Source organism: Watersipora subatra, chromosome 3 (assembly GCF_963576615.1).
Source record: "Watersipora subatra chromosome 3, tzWatSuba1.1, whole genome shotgun sequence".
NCBI lineage: Eukaryota > Metazoa > Bryozoa > Gymnolaemata > Cheilostomatida > Watersiporidae > Watersipora > Watersipora subatra.
Window position 1 is genome coordinate 14,412,697 of NC_088710.1, and position 23,124 is coordinate 14,435,820.

The window sequence follows — 23,124 nt, forward strand, 5'->3', positions numbered from 1 at the left end:
CAGACAGTGATATCCAAAAATCTACTATATAAACGGCAATCGTTGTCTGTGTGTCCGCCTTATGGAGTACCGTACATTTCGGACTATTAGCCGCTACTTTTTCTGATGGTTTGAGTCATGCGGCTTATATAAAGGTGTGGCTATTCTGTGGTTTGTCTTTCACCGCAAGGGCGCATTAATAGGAATCTCCGGTTAGTGCGCCTTTATACATAACTTATTCATCGTTTTCAGTTTTCACACAAAAATGACGTAATAATTACAACTCTATGAATTTCTTTTAGCTTCATGACACGCGATGCTTTTATGTCCTCGTTGTATTAGGGCTAATTTGTTTTCGGCAAAACGATATCGACAATAGACGCTCTCGATATTAGATTTTGGCGATTAAATTTTATTAACTCTATGAAACACGATTCCTTTTTTTCGTTTTTGTGAACCTCTATTTCTGGTTTTTTTAAGGTTCAATTGCTAAATTGCCATAAAGGGTAATACTTTTCATGCGGGCTATTGTATTGTCTCAAGTAGGAATAGCCTCTAGAATCTAGATTCTCTCACTTTCGATCAGACAAAGACACTACGATATTTTATTTTTACATTGCATATCGTCGTACCAGTATTGTCGTATTCAGAGTTTTGATGGATAGCTGTTGGTGGAGAAGTAACTTTTTTATACACACACTTCTATGCAAGAATTGTTATTATTAATTCAACATATTCAGAATTTTTATTTTGTTTTCTCACTTCGTATTAATTGTATCATTACCGAATCATCTCATATTGTAATCGTAGCAAAACAGACTCAATCTAGCTATTACTTGCTAATTATTTCACTTTTACATCTAAACCCTTTTATAGTCGTTTTATTTTCTAAATTTATTTGACCTGCACGACACGAGACATTTTTCTCATGATATGAAGTTTAAAAATTGTTTGACAAAGTTTGAAAACCTTTGCAGTTGTTTTTAGGTAGAATGGCAAATGTTGTTATACCTATGTTAAATACAAATCAATTTTCTGTTTACAGACTTTTTTATTACCCGGGCAATGCTGGGTTGAACAGCTAGATGTATTAGCTTACACATCTTTCCTTTTAAACCTAATCGATTAGTTTTTCGTAATTAATTTCACATTTTACAACAAACATTTGTAAGATTACTGTAAGATTTATCGTGTAAGATTGCAAGTATCAGTTATTCCTCGCTCTCTTATATTTACATACGTTTACATACTTTGAGAAATATATGTATAGATATATAAATTTACATTCTCTTATTACATTTATAAACTTCTTATAACTTTTGAAGTTTATAAAATAAGTTTTTTAAAGTTTGTTTCATCATCGTTATTATTTCAACTTGCATTCTTTTAAACATAGTTTGAGGATCGTGTTTGAAGTTTAAACATTATTCATTTTTCTATCACTGTTATTATTACTTGATTAGTTCCCAATCTTTATTATTAATATTATTCTTTTGTTCAACCATTTTTGACAGACATCGTTCTAATAAAATTTCAACTACAAAATACTACCATATTCTGTCATATTTTTAGTATCGTCGTATTCAAAGAATTGATGGATAGCTTCGGGTGGAACAGTAACCTTTTTATATCCACACCCTTTTATGCAAGAATTGCTATTATTAAATCAACATATTCATGAATTTTATTTTGTTTTCTCAGTATGTATTAATTGTTTCATAACCATATCATCTTTTATTGTAATTGTTGCAAAACCGACTTAATTTAGCTATTAATTGCTAATTATTTTACATTTACATCTAATCCCTTTTACAATTGTTTTATTTTTTTTAATTTATTAGACCGCCAGAGATCATTTTCCTCATGATATGAAGTTTGAAAGTTGTAGTTGTTTGAAAAAGTTTGAAAACCTTTACAGTTGTTTTATTTTCTCTCTTAATTTATTTCAACTACGCAAAACACTTTTCTCATGATATGTAGATTGAAAGTTAGAATGGCAAATGTTGTTATATATGTTAAATACAAATAAATTTTTTGTGCAGACTTCTTTATTACCCTGGCAATGCCTAGGTACAAGTACAGCTTATGGTGTAAAATAGCAACTACAAGTACAAGCTTAGCAAGTACAGCTTATGGTGTAAAATGTTGAAAAAATACTTTACCGAAGTTGTTTTCTTGCCTTCGGGCGGATTAAAATTTACATAATTTTATTTAAATGGGAAAAATTGTTTCGGATCTCAAACAACTCGGTTTTTGAATTACCTTCTGGAACTGATTATGTTCGAGAGCCGAGGTTCCACTATACGTTATCAAAAGATAGAGGTCGCTGAAAGATATGAAATTTTAAATTTATATTGGTTTGAAAACCTTTACAGTTGTTTTGTTTATTTTTAAATCAGTTATCCTGCACAAAACCTTTTCCTCATGACATGAAGTTTGAAAGTTGTAGTTGTTTGAAAAAGTTTGAAAACCTTTACAGTTGTTTTGTTTTCTCTCTTAATTTATTCTAACTACACAAAACACTTCTCTCATGATATGTAGTTTGCAAGTTAGAATGGTAAATTTTGTTATATGTTAAATACAAATCAGTTTTCTGTGCAAAGACTGTTTTTACTACCCGGGCAATGCCGGGTTGGACAGCTAGTCTGTTATATGATGCGTGCCGAAGTAAATATATCATTCCAGTTCAATGTTGCCAGCCAGGCACGTTTCCGCAAGATCCGGATATCACTGTGTATATTTGATTGGTTGATAATATGTACTACGCACTAATTTAGTTTTATGTTTTGCCAAAAAAGACAACAAACCAATTTGTTTTTCCTTTACACACAGCATAACTTCGCGTTTCCATTTTTTTTTGTTCCTGTTTAGGATTGATTAAAAGAAAAATGGCACACAGCGACCTAAACGTATTTTTGCCTGGGGAAACTCCTAGCAAAAACTCTTGAACACTGGACTGAAAATATTTCTGATGACTATATTTTATACTAGCTGTGCTTCCCAGCATTGCCCAGGTATTAAAAATTAGCTTAGAAACAATGAGAAGTAATGGGAGTTGCCTGCCACTTGCTATTAGCCTGGCACATCGCCAATGGAACATTTTAGTTCACTTACTAATGGGAGCTATTCGTTTCACATTACTCAATCACCCTGCGTAGTACGCAAAACTGTTGGGTATTTGCTCCCATATAGCGACGTATATCGACTAGTGAAAAGATCAATCTCTGTAGCCTAATGGGTATGGTGTCGGACTGGTGAGCGAGAGGGTCCGAGTTCAATTCTTCTTTGGTACAGATTCTTTATTTTTAAGATTTTAATAGCTATAGCCGGAATGCAGACAGACAGATCCACGGACAGACTTTGAAATATATAGATAAGAGTGCCTGCGTTTTTTTCAAACTGCAAGAACGATAGTGTCTTTTTTGCAGTTAGTTTCGCTAAATTACAAAATTATTGAAACTTCCATTTGTTGGTTAAATGCATTGATTCTTGTGCAAATATTTTTATTTTTTCTGGTTCTAAAAAAGCTTTAAAATTCTATGGCAGAAACTCTAGTTTTTACACCAAAAATACTGAGTGCATATCAGCAAAAGATTTTCAGCATGAGTTAATTCAATCCGAACATGCCATAAAATCTGTAGTGAAGGAGATGATAATTGTTATTTAGATATGCTGTCATAAGTCAATTTTGGTGGAAATTGATAAAGAATTGAGTTTGTCTATTTGGAAAAGTTGAATTGAACCAATAGTTGAAATTAGGATGGCTAAAGAATTGAGAGTTGAATTATGGTGTTTTACAGTGAATTTTAAATTGAATTGATTCTTACACAATCGATGATACAAAGGAATTGGGAATTGAACTGTTGATTTTTTGATGAGAATTGAGCCGAGTAATTTCCAAAACTTGAAAAACATCTCTTGGCAATACGGCCTTAATACAGTGCACATTCAAGAAACGATTACCTTGATATATGATTTTTCCACCTTAAGAAGTGGAACATTATGATTTTTTCACCTAACCATACAAATCTTATATCGCCATATGAATGTAACAAAGTTTTCGCCCAAGTTCAAATTTGGCAATCGGTTTGATTATTACATATGCCAAAATAACAAAGACTCCAAAATGCTGTTTGCCGAAAATATTTTCACAACGCCTGAAGGAGGCACGATGGCTGATTTCTCTCAGTTCAGCAATTCTCGTATGTGAAACAGTAATATTTTCCCTTTAAACCAGTAGCAAAGTTGAAGTGGCAATTCTTCAAGCAGAAGATTATTGGTCAGACAACTTCTCTTAACCTGCTAACAAAACTCTACTTCATTACAAAAACAACATTGTTTGGGCTTACTTGCCGAATTTGGTTAAAAAAAGTGTTAAACAGGTTCGCTAAAAGTTATAGTGAAAGTAAAGACGGAAACTGATAAGTGATAAAGTTTTAGTGATAAAAAGTTGAAAGTTAGTAAAATAGTTAAAAATACATACTAAAACTTAGCTTTAAATGTGTATGTTTAATAAGCTAAACTTATTTAAGGTGAATTCAAAGTTTATGTTATACGTACATCTGTCTTGAAAGTAAGAACTCCCTACTGTACATACTGTACATGGTACATTATAATGTTACATTTTATTACAGATCATAACCACTAAATACAAGAAAGTTATTGTAGATAACCATAGTTACTAATGTAAACATACTATTTTGTTACTAATTTTTAATATGTACAGCGCTTATATAAAATTTGATGATTTTCGCCCGGTAGTGTTTGAATTATATAATTACTATGGTTTCTATACTCCTACATACAATTTTTCACCATACGATGCCAACCCTGGAACAGATCAAAATCGTATCCTGAGGGTACACTGTACTAGTAACTGCGGTACATTATGTTCAATTTCAAGTAAGCCGTTCAATGCTACCGTACTTTGTAGCTTCATCAAATCTGGTTTACTGAATGATTTGAGAATAGATATGCCAAGTCCTTATATTTTAAGATACAGGGTTATAGAATATAACCAATAGCATACAATTTATATTTCATAGAAGCCCTTTTCTGATTTTTGTTGATCTAAGCATGCCAGTCCTGCATGCTGTTGCAACCCATGTCCTGAATTATTGACAGGTTATTTTGTTTTGTCATACTCGCATGTGATAGCAACTTCATGCAGCAACTTGGTAATGAGGCTTGCTGGTTACATCCACCATAAACACAATGTACAGGAGTTGTAAGCAAACATTTATGTAAATCGTACTGTGAATGTTTTTTATTCTAGGATCTGGGTTCAGCCTTGGATATGTTTCACTGACAGGAGGTAAGTCAGATTAAACACTACAAAGACTTGTTCATTGATAATTAGTGTGCTTGCCAGTTCTGTGCACTGCTAGAGATCGTCATGAATAATCAGTACGTGCATAATTATCCCACCAATTGGCAAGGTGACTGAATGGTGCCGGTGGTAGTGCGCTTACGTGTGAAGCTGATGATCTGGGTTTTTTCGCCATGCTGTACAATCTTTTTTCCTAACACTCTTAGCATGGCTTTGTACAAACGGATGAACACTGCTCTTATTAGAGTAAAGATTATGTATATTGTAATGTATAAGATGTATTATAGTATTACATATATTATTACATGTATTCACCTATTACCAATAAAGCTTGGCTGTTTATTCCCTGGTCAACCAATTTTCTCTATACTTTCCTCTTGCTAAAGCAATTTTTATCTTAGCATTATTTTGTTGACTTGGGCTAGTTGTGAAAGGGCTGTCAAGTATAGTACGACTACATTTCATTATTAAATTTACGATAAATTGCTCCGTGATGGTATAGCGAAATTCCTTGTAAATTGAAGCGCATTATTTTATTTGTAAGATAGTAATGCAAATTGACTGGTTTATTTGTGGTACATTAGAAACAATATCATACTAAAAGACCCTCTTCGATCACTACGATCTAGCCTTAATATTTCATGTGTTTTACAAGAGGTAAGAGGTTGTCCTTGCTTAATGCAGTTTTGTAGTCTGCAACAAAGCAGGCTCTAGCATATAACTAGTTGATAATACACGAAGCCAGTTCAACTCATGAAATTGAGTTACTACAGCACCACAGAAAGGGCTTTCTGCAGTTGGATCTAAAGCTAAGCTTCATTTTAAAGTAAAATTGTGAGAATCTATTTAATATTCATAAAATCACTGTCTATCAATATTTCTTTCACTCAGAAATATGGTACAACTGTATAATTAGAACAATGTTGTCATATCTTCTGTTTGAATGCATGCAGTATACTTGCTGGTTCTCTTAGACAAACATTCCTTCATTGAAATCCTTCAGTAGGGAATCAAATTAAATCATTCTATACCAATCAATTAAAGAAGTGAGTTATCAGTTTCTTTAAAGACCTGTGGTATTAATTAAACTGATGGCACAAAATATATTTTAACATCATTTTTGCAAGTGCGCCTGCGCTGTGGAAATTTGCAAACATGCATACATTTTTTATCAACTGCTAGCGGTTTTCTGTTCATAGCACTAAGACATTTAGAAAAATTTTGAAGCAAAAAATCTGAAACCCAGACACATAGTAAATGGTAAATGGGTAAGTATGCAATTTTAGACATCAGTATCACAGAGGAGCAGACTGATCGTCTAAGGAGGCAGATTTATAGTATGTTACAGCAAGTTGCCAGGGGTAAGTACATTCAATTATGAGATTATTGTACGTTTAATGTTACGATCTCAAAACAATTATAATGTTAATGTTCTTGTCAATCTATATATTTTAGAAGAACTGTCCGAACCAATCAAAAACCTCAGTAAGTAGCTTCTCTATTTAATGTACTTCTAGTATGTTTTATGTATTCTATGTACATGCTAATATTACACGGCGTTTGAAACAGTGCATTTGCGCCTCAACCAACTGCTACACCTATTCATTGGATTTTCTCAAATCAAGTATCCATTGAGCCGGCTGAAAATCCATAAAAAGAATAGAGCTTTGTATTAAGCGCATTATTACGGTGTCATTTTTTAAACAACTGTCCATTCAGTTGTAACTATTTAAAAAGATCTGTAGTTGGATGAAGGCAATGTGAGTATATGTCCATTTTTGCATCATAAAAATATAATGTGCAAGTTCCTTTACTTATTACTTTGTATCTCTATCATTTCATTTAAATTGTTAAGCATAGATGCTTTGGTGATATATATCAGTATTGGAAACTTGAGATCATTATTTATGTTAAGAAACTATTTACAGAGGCGGTTTTGGAACAACTTAGAGAAGAATCAGTAGAATCCAAGAAAGCGAAAAAAGAGGAATATAAAGTTTTGAGGGAAGAGCTCAAGATTTTAGAGGGTGAGATAGACATTTAAATAGAGCTGCTATATATGCTAATAATTTGGATATTAAATATATTATGCAGTGATGAGGAGAAACTTGGAACACACTCGGCTCTAGAGAAATAGAGTTATACATATAAAATTATATAATGTTGTAACTTCTTTTTTTACACTTAAAAAAGTGAATGTTTTTCAAATCTTGATCATAAGAGTATAACAAGTCTGTTAATTATAAGTAAAACTTTGGTCCTGAAAGGTAGCTATGTTAACGCAATATAATTTTAGTAAAGATATTCCAGTAACTTGTATCCAAGAAGCTAATTGTTTATAACATTTTGAAAATTTAATTAATTTACAGGTTATAGAAATTATCTTCTTACTTACCCAAATTAATACAAATCAGTTTATAGCTACTACTTCCATGTCATTGGATCATCACTGTTATTAGTTAGTGATAGTTGTGAAGTAGAGATTTCAATATGATGCTTACTACCATTTGTGTCATTGTTGTATGAGAATGGTTTAAAACGTTAATATTGACACTGGGAAAGGTTTGGGTGTTGGAACCTTTTCTCTTCTGTTGGTAAACCGGTCCACGTTTCTCTATAATGCTATAATGCTGCTCCTTTTTCACTTGTTTTATTCTATAGAAATTTCATTATTTTCTCTTTACTGCAAGTCATGCTTATCTAAGCAATAATTCTGTATTTAGGCCTACAAAGAGCAATATTTAATAATAACAATGCTTCAATTCATATCATCTTGCTTATTATCCCACGACCAAATGAGCGGATGGGAAGTTTGAGAGTTTTTACGATAAATGCATGTGCACACAACTTACGAAAATTATTCATCAACAATGAGATGAACCCTTATTTTGAAATCTCATCAACAAATTTAACCATCGTTTTGCAGAGTTGTTAAAGTATAATAACGATACAAAACACATTTAAGCCTATTTAAGTATGTTACCAAGTCTTTGTAAACCGTCGGCATTATCTTAAAACTTACCCATCTGATCGGATTATACACAAATAGACAGATTAATTTGGACGAAAATCGCCACAAAACGCTTGAAAAGCTTGGTTTAATAAAAGTTAAGACCGGGCTACAATACGCCAATAAAGACGTGCGACAGATAGTAGAACTATTTAGCAGTGCGCATTTCACGAGAAAACGGTGCTCATTTCACCAGTCTTTGGCATTGTTTACTTGTAATCGAATTTATTCGAAGGTTTCTGTAATAGACGTAGACCGTATGAGGCGTGGACCGAATTACAAGTACGAAATTGTGGTACACAGTTTAACAGCCTATGTTTTTTTGTCCAATCACCGAAGGTTTCATTATTTAAAACGTTAGCCGAAATTCTTTACAACCTATGTACAAGCTAGGGCCGAACTACAAATCCCCTTTGTGACGAGAAAATTTTTTATTTTGCTGCAGTTTGCAGAAAACTTCCAGACGCGTGAATGCTCATACTTGCTTTCTGTTAAAGATCGTTATCAAAACCATTTTACATTCAATGCAATAAACTTTCAAACTGTGTATAGTACACAGTGGCTTGCCATTTTACTTCTAATTTTGCATCTCAGAGTTATAATAAACATATTTCCTTATTGTTGTTGAATTACATACATTACAGTAGATTAGGCCTACAGCTTAAATTAATATTTTTAATCGTTGTAAAACAGGTTTGAGATAGTAGTAGATTAGGTGTGATTTTGTGTGTGATTAGGTGTGATTTATTATTGTATTAAACCAAGCTTTTCAAGCTATTTCTAGAACATTTCTATTTCTATTTCTTTTTCAAACAAGTCTCATTTACACTATACTCTGTCAATTCTTGCTGAGAACTACTTTTTCAACAACCAACAGTACCCTTTCTTTTTTCCATTATCATTTTAATCGTGGGCTGTATGACAGTGGAATTTCTAGTTATAATAATTATTATTATGCTTTAAGCGTATCATATGAAAGCATATATTACGCCAATCCTTTAAATATCAGGTGGCTGCCTTAAACAATGATTCTTGGCAATATTTTTTATGATGCTTTATACTAAGTCAGCGTTTTTAGGAATAATTAGGTATTAATGATTTGCAATTGGGATAGGAAATGTGAAAACTGAAATCAGTTTGGTCTATGGGGCTGTACTTGGATCTACCGAGAAGAAACAAAATTCTGACCTTGGTTCCAATATTAAAATATGTCTGAGTTCTGTTGTAGAAGCTCTTAAAGCAAAAGACCAGTCTAATGCCAAATGGGATGACATCAGAAAACAACTTACTGATCTGGTTAAAATAGTCAAAGGTAAGTTTGTAGCGTTTGTTTAGTCATTTTCCACACACTATAGCATCCCTTACGGCTGACACTTTACAAAGGTCAGCTCTTACAACTGGGGAGTTTTCATTTCGTGCAGACTGGTGGATTTCGTATAGCATCATTTTTAGCTGGATGCCTTTTCTAACACAACCTTTATACCACAACAGTAGCAATGCCGCCCTCCCTTATGGGAATCATCATATTAATTGCAGTAAAACTTAATATTATTTTCTATGAAGCTTCTTGGAGGAAGCGCCAAACCCTCCACTCTAAATTTAGTGGCTGTAAATAGTTGACTCTTTCACTACCAAATAAATTTGTTTAGCAGGACATGATTACATAATCGGTAAAACCTAATATTTGCCAAGAGAGCATGTAAAGCGTTATAACTTTTGAATCAATCAATCAACTTAAGATGTTACGTCAGTTGATGCCATAAAAATTTCACAAGTGTTGTAGAATGAGCACGGACACTTTTGGCCGTTTTCATTACGACTGTGAGCAAGTCCGAGTCGGACTATCTATCAATATTAATATAGCTTATGATATTATTATTACTGATAAAAATAAATAAATACTGAGATAAAAATAATTTTCAGTAGTACTATTGTTCTATAAAAATCACATTAAGTCCATAGATCTAAATTTAGTGAAGCATTTGTAGCTGTCGCACGTTTGACACGGCTGGTCATTGCTAATAAGAAACTGCGATAAAAAATTGCATTTTGCAACGCGAAACTACACTCATGATGAGCTGTAAACTTTCCTTTTGTTTAAGTACAAATACAATTGGCGAATTCATTGACTACTCACTAATAAGAAATTATTTGTGCAAAGCTTGTTAAAACCGCAAGATGCAGCTCGTGGCCATATGAAATCGCTTTGCCGAGCCATAATACGTAACTCGTGGTAGCAAAAGAGTTGAATTGTTTACAAAGGTCGGTGCTTTAAGATTACTAGGAGTTAGCCAGGAGATAATTAGATACCAGCATTCTCAGCTTTACCATTAACTACATGCATGTTGGAGAGCAGTTCAACATGGATTCAATATTTATTATCACGCGTGCAAACTTGACTTTATAATTTTTAGAGTTGGTTTTCAACATACAATAAAGCTACAAATTTCCAACAATATACAATGTGCAAGCATTAGTGATAGTTGCTTGAATTTTGAGACACTAAAATGCATTACAGTGCCCTTAAATTAGTTAAAAGTTTTAGCCTAATTAGGTTCCATAGCATCTGTGTGATGGGTAAACCTTGCGTTGTCAAAGATGAAACACTTTAGAAAATGTCTAGGGAAAATGTGATAGTTGGAATTAGCACCACGTTTGTAATGAACTTTGAGTTATATTAATGCTTATATTTTATGGGTTGTGAAACTGCAGCCTATCAGTTGACAACTGTTTCACATTTGGTATGTAATATTCTACTTGCTTTATATTTTATATTCTCCTCTGGTGCACTCCTATAAACTTTTATTTTTAGTATTTCATAATTTAAACTTCCTCCAGTTTAAATTTGAGACAGTAAGATTCGGCGCTTACAGAGAATTTTCTTCCTTCGAGAATTGTCTTACTATCTATACATATAAATATCAAAATTTGGGTGTTAGCACTTCAGTTTTCCAGTTATAGCTATAAAAATTGTGGAATGAAATGCTCGCCTGCTGGAATTGGACTCTCGGAGATTGCAACCGCAAGTTTCAAGCCATGCATTTAACCACTAAGCTATACAGTCTTTAGAGTTCTATTTAGATTTGCAGATTGGTTTTTACTATAACTTGATAGCGGCCTTTTTTAACAGTTGAGAGCTAGGTTTTAGTTGAAAAGTTTATGCGGGTAATATATCTAGTACGTGTAAAGTTGGTTTAAGTCAGTAATGCTTTTCATAAATTCTTTATAAAAAGGTCTTTTGTTTATATTTAATGGAATGCTGTTCTGATTGCCTGTATAGATTAATGTGGTACTTGGAAAATTGGTTTAACAAGGCATTATCTCGGTAAACAACTTCAGTGTGATTGACTTCATAGACAATGATTATAAAGTACCACAATCCTGAACATAAGATAGTGTGGCTTTGTGTAGTTTCAATAATAAATATATGTTAAAATGTCTGATACGAGTTACATGTAGGTACATGTTTTGGTTTATCTGATATGAATATAAGTATTCTTTGATGTTTTCTGCTATATAACTTTTGTATGTTTTTCTACATTAGAGGGAAGGTGTCAATATGATGCTGAGAATTGTTTTCAAAGTGCCATTGCAAATTTTTTGTATTAAACTTTTCTTGACCAAACAAATTGTTTTACTGAATTTGAAAAGACAGTCACTTGAGTTCATACATATACAATATCCTTGCAATAGTTAGCAAAATTTCTGTTTAATTAAGCATTTCATGTAAATTTCCAACTTTTTCATTAACTAAATTCATAGTTGAATGTGTTAGTCGTTAAAATTATTACTTTTAACGACTAGTCAGCCGTTAAAATTATTACTTGACTAGCAGAATGACCTGGGCTGCACGATATTAAAATCAGCTTATAAAACCTGGCAGGTAATGTAATTGCCTGCCACTTGCCATTAGCTTGGCACATTGCAAATGGCTAATTTGAGTAAGCTAGTAAATCACTAATAAGAGCCGTGAGCACAAGCTTTAATGACTTGCGTAACCCATAGCGCTATGTGTATTTTTACCCACATATCAACTTATATCACCCAATGATCTATTAATCTCGTGTAACTCAATGGTTTAGCGTTTTGTCTGGGGAACAGGAGGTTCCGAGATGATTAAATCTTCTGCAGTATGGATTCTTCATTCCCCTATTTTCATAGCTATAGCTGGACCAACCAAACTACACACGCATACACAGACTTTGAGATTTATATATATAAATGTACAAGAAAAGCAAAATTAGAGATAATTTCAGATGTCTGGCTTATTACAACATGTTTGCTAGTTCACTTGCGTTACAAACAACCACCAGTTTTGATAATAGCCTTGCTGTCAAGGTTTTAATTATTTAGCGTGAAATATCTATAAAAATTTCTCCTCACGCTGGTTTACCCAATTAGATGGTAATGTCTACTGATGCTAAGGTCTCACACTAAAGACCTGAGAGTCTTTCAGGTCTCCAGAAAGCTTTCTGAAGTTATCACCTGATAAGAGCAGACCTATATCTGACACAAATTTATAGCAATTAACTAACAGCTTAGTACTCTTCATATTATATGTTATACTATAATTCACTCTTCACATAGTGTATTGTGTGCTTTTCTTTATTATTATTTATGAAACTAGCATTTCTAAAGATAATAAATCTATATGTATATTTCAGTCCTTGCCTTTTTGTTGCTCATCCTTGTTTTCAGTCAAAGCGATTAAAATCTAGCCATGAAATCCTCTGCTTCGCAGAGGATTTCATCTCGATACCACCCGGTCTGAATACAAGCGATCTATACCGCTATACTGCAATCGTTCAACTGACCGTAGTGATGAATGATTGTAATAAAATTAATTACATTGATTAAAGTACCCACACTTGAAGCGTTTGGGGTTATTACCTAGCACTGTTGATCGTTAAGAATAACGGAATAATTATTAAGCAGGCTTAAAACACAGCTGTTGTTCTAGTAAAAATTTTATTACCTGTGTAACACCAGGCATTTGGCTAGTATTATATAAAACTAAATATTAAACACATATATTATATATATATTTGATATTAATAAGTAATGCGAGTTGATTAGTTAATAGTAAGTATGTAAATTCCACTTAACGTAAAGAATTTATGTAAAGTTTTTGCATCATTACGTAAGAAATTTCATATAACGTAAAGCGTCAAGTGTTTTAATTTATAACACATAATATGGAAGCTGCAGACTGTTTTGTAAACCCAGCTCATTCATCTTCTAAAGCTGGTGTGGTAGTTTCCATAACCAAAATTGAATATTTGTTCAAAGGAGAGGTCAACACGCTTCATCAGGAATTTGAAAACAGTATAGCGACTGCTCAGAATGCTGCTGCCGCTGCTCAGAGTACTGCTAACACTGCTCAGAGTACTGCTGGCGTTGCTCAGATTACTGCTGACACTGCTCAGAGTACTGCTGCCGTTGCTCAGAGTACTGCTGACACTGCTCAGAGTACTGCTGACACTGCTCAAAGTACTGCTGACACTGCTCAGAGTACTGCCGACGCTGCTCAGGCGACAGCTGATGAAGGACTGGAACTGGGTCGTAACACTGCCATTACAGCTAGCAGTGCAATAGAAGGTGAGTTTTATATGATGTGCTTCTTAGTAATGCTGCATTTACAGCAGGTTTCTACCAAATGCATTACAAAGAGTTCTTCCGAATAATGCAAATGCAGCCAGGTTTGATTTTAAATATACACTATTCAGATTATACAGGCTATGTGAGGAATTGATAGTTTTGAAAGTTTACAAAGAGCAATGCTTTCAATCATAAACACAGGTTTTGGTAGAGCTTAAGGATATCCAAACATCACCAGATGACTTGATATTGTAAATAGGCAATTCTCGATATATTGTGATCGTAGTCTTATTATGTAAAGAAAACCTATAACGTACGTTTTAGTTTCGGTATCGCTCATTCTGAAAATGGTCAGGTACACATCATTAAATGAGATATATATATTGCCATTACACAATTATATTGTTTAGGCGATTGGCATTATCTCTTTAAAAGGTGTTGGTTTTTCAAAATCGCTACTTTCAAAATCGCCATCAAAAACTTAAATATATTGCATGAAGCTCTAGTTTTTGGTTTCATAAACACTTACATTGTATATGCACCAAACATCTTATGATCTGATGTACTGGGGAGGCTTTGGAAACAAATCGAATTGAGGCCAACTTTTTCAGTGCTTCTCAGTTTTGTTATTAACGTTATGTACAAAAAGGCATAAATTGTTTACAAAGGTCAGTGCTTTAAGATTACTAGAAGGTTACCAGGATATAACTATATACCAGCATTCTCAGCGTTCTCAGAGCAGTTCAATAGCGAGTTAAATAAATTTCCTAGTTGCTTGATTTTTGAGACAATATATAATGCATTACAGCGCTTTTAAATTAGTTGAAAGTTTAGCCTAATTAGATTCCTCAACATCTGTGTGATAGCTAAACCTTGCGTTGTCGAAAATGAAAGGCTTGAAAATGTTTTGTGAAAATTTGCTAGTTGGATGTACATATATATATTTATTTTATATAATATATATGTAAATATAATATATATATATAGATTAATAAATCTTAAAGTTTGTGTGTGCTTCAGTTTGTCCAGCTATAGGTATTAAAATCTTGGAATGAAATGCTCGCTTCGTGCTGGATTTGATCTCACGGAGATTGCAACCCAAGTTTCAAACCATGCATTTAACCACTGAGCTATACAGTCCCTAGCATGCTATCCCTCTTTACATACTGTATACCGTATACAGTAAGCACATGCTAAATGTGTACTTTTGATTTTTAACTAATATTACTTTTGGCATTTGCTATTTTTTGAAATTGTTTAAAAACTGATCTTTTGCTACCATTGCCTATTTTTTTAATTTGTAATTTTTAAATGTGCCATTTCAATTTCCAAATACAAATGTGCCATTACTCTTCTATTTGCTGTTTTTCATAAGGTACGATTGCTAAATCGATAAAGGTTAATACTTTTCACTCAAACAATTGTATTATCTTGAGTAGGAATAGCCTCTACATTGTCTCTCCGTTCAGTCAGACAAAGTATCAGGCAAAGGCTGTCCAATATCTCATTTTTACATTTGTACCAGTATCGAAAGGTACCACTATCGTCGTATTCAAAGTTTTGATGGATTGCTTCTGCTGGAACAGTAACCTTTTGTATATGCACACACTTTTATGCGTGAATTGTTATTATTAATTCAACATTTTCAGGATTGAATATTTATTTATTTTGTTTCCTCAGTTCGTATTAATTGTATCACTACAGAATCATCTTTTATTGTAATCGTAGCAAAACCGACTTAATTTAGCTATTACTTGCTAATTATTTCACAGTCACATTTGAACACTTTTAGAATTGTTTTATTTTGTTTCTTAATTTATTTGCCCTGCACAAAACCTTTTCCTCATGATATGAAGTTACAGTTGTTTGACAAAGTTTGAAAACCTTCACAGCTGTTTTATTTTTTCTCTTAATTTATTTAAACTGCACAAAACACTTCTTTCATGATATGAAATTTGAAAGTTAGAATGGTAACTGTTGTTATATGTTAAACGAAAATGGATTTTCTGCGCAAGACTTATATTACCCGGGCAACGCTGGGAATTCGTTTAGTAGTAATATTTTAATGCTTATCGAGCTTGAAATGTAGAATTTTTTTCCTTAAGTTTTCTTTTATGTGTTCTTTTTGAATTCTCACCTCAAAACTTGAATTTGTAAATAAGTTATAACCGCATCATGTAGGGCATCATATAGGACATCATATAGGGGACTTTATAGGGCACCATATAGGGCATATTTTAGGGCACCTTATAGGGCATATTTTAGGGCACCTCATAGTGCACCATATAGGGTACCTTATGGGACACCATATAGGGTACCTTATAGGGCACCATATAGGGAACCATATAGGGCACCGTATAGGGAACCATAGTGTGCCCAGTGGAAATGCTGTAAAGAAAGCTTGGCAGACTTCTCTTGAAAGGTCTTCCACTTTCCCGAAACTGCAAATTTGTGTTCAAGATAGATATATTATGCATATAATGTTATATGACAAGTCAGAATGTAAGCAAAGTGCCAAAGTGCTCTGTCTGATTGCTCTGCCTGATTGCTCTGTCTGATTTCTCTGTCTGATTGCTCTGTCTGATTGCTCTGTCTGATTTCTCTGTCTGATTGCTCTGCCTGATTGCTCTGTCTGATTTCTCTGTCTGATTGCTCTGCCTGATTGCTCTGTCTGATTTCTCTGTCTGATTGCTCTGTCTGATTGCTCTGTCTGATTGCTCTGTCTGATTGCTCTGTCTGATTTCTCTGTCTGATTTCTCTGTCTGATTTCTCTGCCTGATTGCTCTGTCTGCTTTCTCTGCCGGATTTCTCTGTCTGATTTCTCTGTCTGATTGCTCTGTCTGATTTCTCTGTCTGATTGCTCTGTCTGATTTCTCTGTCTGATTTCTCTGTCTGATTTCTCTGTCTGATTGCTCTGTCTGATTTCTCTGCCTGATTGCTCTGTCTGCTTTCTCTGCCTGATTTCTCTGTCTGATTGCTCTGTCTGATTGCTCTGTCTGCTTTCTCTGCCTGATTGCTCTGTCTGATTGCTCTGTCTGATTGCTCTGTCTGATTACTCTGTCTGATTTCTCTGTCTGATTTCTCTGTCTGATTGCTCTGTCTGATTTCTCTGCCTGATTTCTCTGTCTGATTGCTCTGTCTGATTGCTCTGTCTGATTGCTCTGTCTGATTTCTCTGTCTGATTTCTCTGTCTGATTTCTCTGCCTGATTGCTCTGTCTGCTTTCTCTGCCTGATTTCTCTGTCTGATTTCTCTGTCTGATTGCTCTGTCTGATTTCTCTGCCTGATTTCTCTGTCTGATTTCTCTGCCTGATTGCTCTGTCTGATTTCTCTGTCTGATTTCTCTGCCTGATTTCTCTGTCTGATTTCTCTGTCTGATTTCTCTGCCTGATTGCTCTGTCTGATTTCTCTGTCTGATTTCTCTGCCTGATTTCTCTGTCTGATTTCTCTGCCTGATTTCTCTGTCTGATTTCTCTGTCTGATTTCTCTGTCTGATTTCTCTGTCTGATTTCTCTGTCTGATTGCTCTGTCTGATTGCTCTGTCTGATTGCTCTGTCTGATTGCTCTGTCTGATTTCTCTGTCTGATTTCTCTGTCTGATTTCTCTGTCTGATTGCTCTGTCTGATTTCTCTGTCTGATTGCTCTGTCTGATTGCTCTGTCTGATTTCTCTGCCTGATTTCTCTGTCTGATTGCTCTGTCTGATTGCTCTGCCTGATTGCTCTGTCTGATTGCTCTGTCTGATTGCTCTGCCTGATTTCTCTGTCTGATTGCTCTGCCTGATTTCTCTGTCTGATTGCTCTGTCTGATTTCTCTGTCTGATTGCTCTGTCTGATTTCTCTGCCTGATTTCTCTGCCTGATTGCTCTGTCTGATTTCTCTGTCTGATTTCTCTGTCTGATTGCTCTGTCTGATTGCTCTGTCTGATTGCTCTGTCTGATTGCTCTGTTTGATTGCTCTGTCTGATTGCTCTGTCTGATTGCTCTGTCTGATTGCTCTGTCTGATTGCTCTGTCTGATTTCTCTGCCTGATTGCTCTGTCTGATTTCTCTGCCTGATTTCTCTGCCTGATTTCTCTGCCTGATTGCTCTGCCTGATTTCTCTGTCTGATTGCTCTGTCTGATTTCTCTGTCTGATTTCTCTGTCTGATTTCTCTGCCTGATTGCTCTGTCTGATTGCTCTGTCTGATTTCTCTGTCTGATTGCTCTGTCTGATTTCTCTGCCTGATTTCTCTGTCTGATTTCTCTGCCTGATTTCTCTGTCTGATTGCTCTGCCTGATTGCTCTGTCTGATTTCTCTGCCTGATTTCTCTGTCTGATTTCTCTGTCTGATTTCTCTGCCTGATTGCTCTGCCTGATTTCTCTGTCTGATTTCTCTGCCTGATTTCTCTGTCTGATTTCTCTGTCTGATTTCTCTGTCTGATTTCTCTGTCTGATTTCTCTGTCTGATTGCTCTGTCTGATTGCTCTGTCTGATTGCTCTGTCTGATTGCTCTGTCTGATTTCTCTGTCTGATTTCTCTGTCTGATTTCTCTGTCTGATTGCTCTGTCTGATTTCTCTGTCTGATTGCTCTGTCTGATTGCTCTGTCTGATTTCTCTGCCTGATTTCTCTGTCTGATTGCTCTGTCTGATTGCTCTGCCTGATTGCTCTGTCTGATTGCTCTGTCTGATTGCTCTGCCTGATTTCTCTGTCTGATTGCTCTGCCTGATTTCTCTGTCTGATTGCTCTGTCTGATTTCTCTGTCTGATTGCTCTGTCTGATTTCTCTGCCTGATTTCTCTGCCTGATTGCTCTGTCTGATTTCTCTGTCTGATTTCTCTGTCTGATTGCTCTGTCTGATTGCTCTGTCTGATTGCTCTGTCTGATTGCTCTGTTTGATTGCTCTGTCTGATTGCTCTGTCTGATTGCTCTGTCTGATTGCTCTGTCTGATTGCTCTGTCTGATTTCTCTGCCTGATTGCTCTGTCTGATTTCTCTGCCTGATTTCTCTGCCTGATTTCTCTGCCTGATTGCTCTGCCTGATTTCTCTGTCTGATTGCTCTGTCTGATTTCTCTGTCTGATTTCTCTGTCTGATTTCTCTGCCTGATTGCTCTGTCTGATTGCTCTGTCTGATTTCTCTGTCTGATTGCTCTGTCTGATTTCTCTGCCTGATTTCTCTGTCTGATTTCTCTGCCTGATTTCTCTGTCTGATTGCTCTGCCTGATTGCTCTGTCTGATTTCTCTGCCTGATTTCTCTGCCTGATTGCTCTGTATGATTTCTCTGCCTGATTTCTCTGTCTGATTGCTTTGCCTGATTGCTCTGTCTGATTTCTCTGTCTGATTTCTCTGTCTGATTTCTCTGTCTGATTGCTCTGTCTGATTGCTCTGCCTGATTTCTCTGTCTGATTTCTCTGTCTGATTGCTCTGTATGATTTCTCTGCCTGATTTCTCTGTCTGATTGCTCTGCCTGATTGCTCTGTCTGATTTCTCTGCCTGATTTCTCTGCCTGATTGCTCTGCCTGATTTCTCTGCCTGATTTCCCTGTCTGGTTGCTCTGCCTGATTTCTCTGTCTGATTGCTCTGTCTGATTGCTCTGTCTGATTTCTCTGTCTGATTGCTCTGTCTGATTGCTCTGTCTGATTGCTCTGTCGGATTGCTCTGCCTGATTTCTCTGTCTGATTGCTCTGTCTGATTGCTCTGTCTGATTTCTCTGTCTGATTGCTCTGTCTGATTGCTCTGTCTGATTGCTCTGTCTGATTTCTCTGTCTGATTGCTCTGCCTGATTGCTCTGTCTGATTGCTCTGTCTGATTTCTCTGTCTGATTGCTCTGTCTGATTGCTCTGTCTGATTTCTCTGTCTGATTGCTCTGTCTGATTGCTCTGTCTGATTGCTCTGTCTGATTGCTCTGTCTGATTGCTCTGTCTGATTTCCCTGCCTGATTGTTCTGTATGATTTCTCTGTCTGATTTCTCTGTCTGATTGCTCTGTCTGATTTCTCTGTCTGATTGCTCTGCCTGATTGCTCTGTCTGATTTCTCTGTCTGATTGCTCTGTATGATTTCTCTGCCTGATTTTTCTGTCTGATTGCTCTGCCTGATTGCTCTGTCTGATTTCTCTGTCTGATTGCTCTGTATGATTTCTCTGCCTGATTTCTCTGTCTGATTGCTCTGCCTGATTGCTCTGTCTGATTTCTCTGCCTGATTTCTCTGCCTGATTGCTCTGTATGATTTCTCTGCCTGATTTCTCTGTCTGATTGCTCTGCCTGATTGCTCTGTCTGATTTCTCTGTCTGATTGCTCTGTCTGATTTCTCTGTCTGATTGCTCTGTCTGATTTCTCTGTCTGATTGCTCTGCCTGATTTCTCTGTCTGATTGCTCTGCCTGATTGCTCTGTCTGATTGCTCTGTCTGATTTCTCTGTCTGATTGCTCTGTCTGATTGCTCTGTCTGATTTCTCTGTCTGATTGCTCTGTCTGATTGCTCTGTCTGATTGCTCTGTCTGATTGCTCTGTCTGATTTCCCTGCCTGATTGTTCTGTATGATTTCTCTGTCTGATTTCTCTGTCTGATTGCTCTGTCTGATTTCTCTGTCTGATTGCTCTGCCTGATTGCTCTGTCTGATTTCTCTGTCTGATTGCTCTGTATGATTTCTCTGCCTGATTTTTCTGTCTGATTGCTCTGCCTGATTGCTCTGTCTGATTTCTCTGTCTGATTGCTCTGTATGATTTCTCTGCCTGATTTCTCTGTCTGATTGCTCTGCCTGATTGCTCTGTCTGATTTCTCTGCCTGATTTCTCTGCCTGATTGCTCTGTATGATTTCTCTGCCTGATTTCTCTGTCTGATTGCTCTGCCTGATTGCTCTGTCTGATTTCTCTGTCTGATTGCTCTGTCTGATTGCTCTGTCTGATTTCTCTGTCTGATTGCTCTGTCTGATTGCTCTGTCTGATTTCTCTGTCTGATTTCTCTGTCTGATTGCTCTGTCTGATTTCTCTGTCTGATTGCTCTGTCTGATTTCTCTGTCTGATTGCTCTGTCTGATTTCTCTGCCTGATTTCTCTGTCTGATTGCTCTGTCTGATTTCTCTGTCTGATTTCTCTGCCTGATTGCTCTGTCTGCTTTCTCTGCCTGATTTCTCTGTCTGATTTCTCTGTCTGATTTCTCTGTCTGATTTCTCTGTCTGATTGCTCTGCCTGATTTCTCTGTCTGATTGCTCTGCCTGATTTCTCTGCCTGATTGCTCTGCCTGATTTCTCTGTCTGATTGCTCTGTCTGATTGCTCTGTCTGCTTTCTCTGCCTGATTTCTCTGTCTGATTGCTCTGTCTGATTGCTCTGTCTGATTGCTCTGTCTGATTTCTCTGTCTGATTTCTCTGTCTGATTGCTCTGCCTGATTGCTCTGTCTGATTTCTCTGTCTGATTTCTCTGTCTGATTTCTCTGTCTGATTGCTCTGCCTGATTTCTCTGTCTGATTGCTCTGCCTGATTGCTCTGTCTGATTGCTCTGTCTGATTTCTCTGCCTGATTTCTCTGTCTGATTTCTCTGTCTGATTTCTCTGTCTGATTTCTCTGTCTGATTGCTCTGCCTGATTTCTCTGTCTGATTGCTCTGCCTGATTGCTCTGTCTGATTGCTCTGTCTGATTTCTCTGTCTGATTGCTCTGTCTGATTGCTCTGTCTGATTTCTCTGCCTGATTTCTCTGTCTGATTGCTCTGCCTGATTTCTCTGTCTGATTGCTCTGCCTGATTTCTCTGTCTGATTGCTCTGTCTGATTTCTCTGCCTGATTTCTCTGTCTGATTGCTCTGCCTGATTTCTCTGTCTGATTGCTCTGTCTGATTGCTCTGTCTGATTTCTCTGTCTGATTGCTCTGTCTGATTGCTCTGTCTGATTGCTCTGTCTGATTGCTCTGTCTGATTTCTCTGTCTGATTGCTCTGTCTGATTTCTCTGTCTGATTGCTCTGTCTGATTTCTCTGCCTGATTTCTCTGTCTGATTTCTCTGCCTGATTTCTCTGTCTGATTGCTCTGTCTGATTTCTCTGTCTGATTGCTCTGCCTGATTGCTCTGTCTGATTTCTCTGCCTGATTGCTCTGTCTGCTTTCTCTGCCTGATTTCTCTGTCTGATTGCTCTGTCTGATTGCTCTGTCTGATTGCTCTGTCTGATTTCTCTGTCTGATTTCTCTGTCTGATTGCTCTGTCTGATTGCTCTGTCTGATTTCTCTGTCTGATTTCTCTGTCTGATTGCTCTGTCTGATTTCTCTGTCTGATTGCTCTGTCTGATTTCTCTGTCTGATTGCTCTGTCTGATTTCTCTGCCTGATTTCTCTGTCTGATTGCTCTGTCTGATTGCTCTGTCTGATTTCTCTGTCTGATTGCTCTGTCTGATTGCTCTGTCTGATTGCTCTGTCTGATTTCTCTGCCTGATTTCTCTGTCTGATTGCTCTGTCTGATTGCTCTGTCTGATTGCTCTGTCTGATTTCTCTGTCTGATTTCTCTGTCTGATTGCTCTGTCTGATTGCTCTGTCTGATTTCTCTGTCTGATTTCTCTGTCTGATTTCTCTGTCTGATTGCTCTGTCTGATTTCTCTGTCTGATTGCTCTGTCTGATTGCTCTGTCTGATTTCTCTGTCTGATTGCTCTGTCTGATTTCTCTGTCTGATTTCTCTGCCTGATTGCTCTGTCTGATTGCTCTGTCTGCTTTCTCTGTCTGATTGCTCTGTCTGATTGCTCTGTCTGATTGCTCTGTCTGATTGCTCTGTCTGATTGCTCTGTCTGATTTTTCTGTCTGATTGCTCTGTCTGATTTCTCTGTCTGATTTCTCTGTCTGATTTCTCTGCCTGATTGCTCTGTCTGATTTCTCTGTCTGATTGCTCTGTCTGATTTCTCTGTCTGATTGCTCTGTCTGATTTCTCTGTCTGATTTCTCTGCCTGATTGCTCTGTCTGATTGCTCTGTCTGATTTCTCTGCCTGATTGCTCTGTCTGATTTCTCTGTCTGATTGCTCTGTCTGATTGCTCTGTCTGATTTCTCTGCCTGATTTCTCTGTCTGATTGCTCTGTCTGATTGCTCTGTCTGATTTCTCTGTCTGATTGCTCTGTCTGATTGCTCTGTCTGATTGCTCTGTCTGATTTCTCTGCCTGATTTCTCTGTCTGATTGCTCTGTCTGATTGCTCTGTCTGATTGCTCTGTCTGATTTCTCTGTCTGATTTCTCTGTCTGATTGCTCTGTCTGATTGCTTTGTCTGATTTCTCT

At 36.3% G+C, this 23,124-nt stretch overlaps 1 protein-coding gene across 1 annotated transcript in view; it reads left to right on the forward strand.

The window, feature by feature from the left end:
• LOC137390368 (uncharacterized) overlaps positions 1 to 23,124 on the forward strand; it is a 177,352-nt gene that overhangs the window by 46,345 nt on the left and 107,883 nt on the right. The window contains exons 7-12 of the mRNA XM_068076701.1: positions 5,255 to 5,293; positions 6,595 to 6,669; positions 6,764 to 6,793; positions 7,237 to 7,335; positions 9,547 to 9,630; positions 13,608 to 13,916. Coding sequence (XP_067932802.1) covers positions 5,255 to 5,293; positions 6,595 to 6,669; positions 6,764 to 6,793; positions 7,237 to 7,335; positions 9,547 to 9,630; positions 13,608 to 13,916 — 636 coding nt within the window. The remainder of the gene's footprint in view (positions 1 to 5,254; positions 5,294 to 6,594; positions 6,670 to 6,763; positions 6,794 to 7,236; positions 7,336 to 9,546; positions 9,631 to 13,607; positions 13,917 to 23,124) is intronic.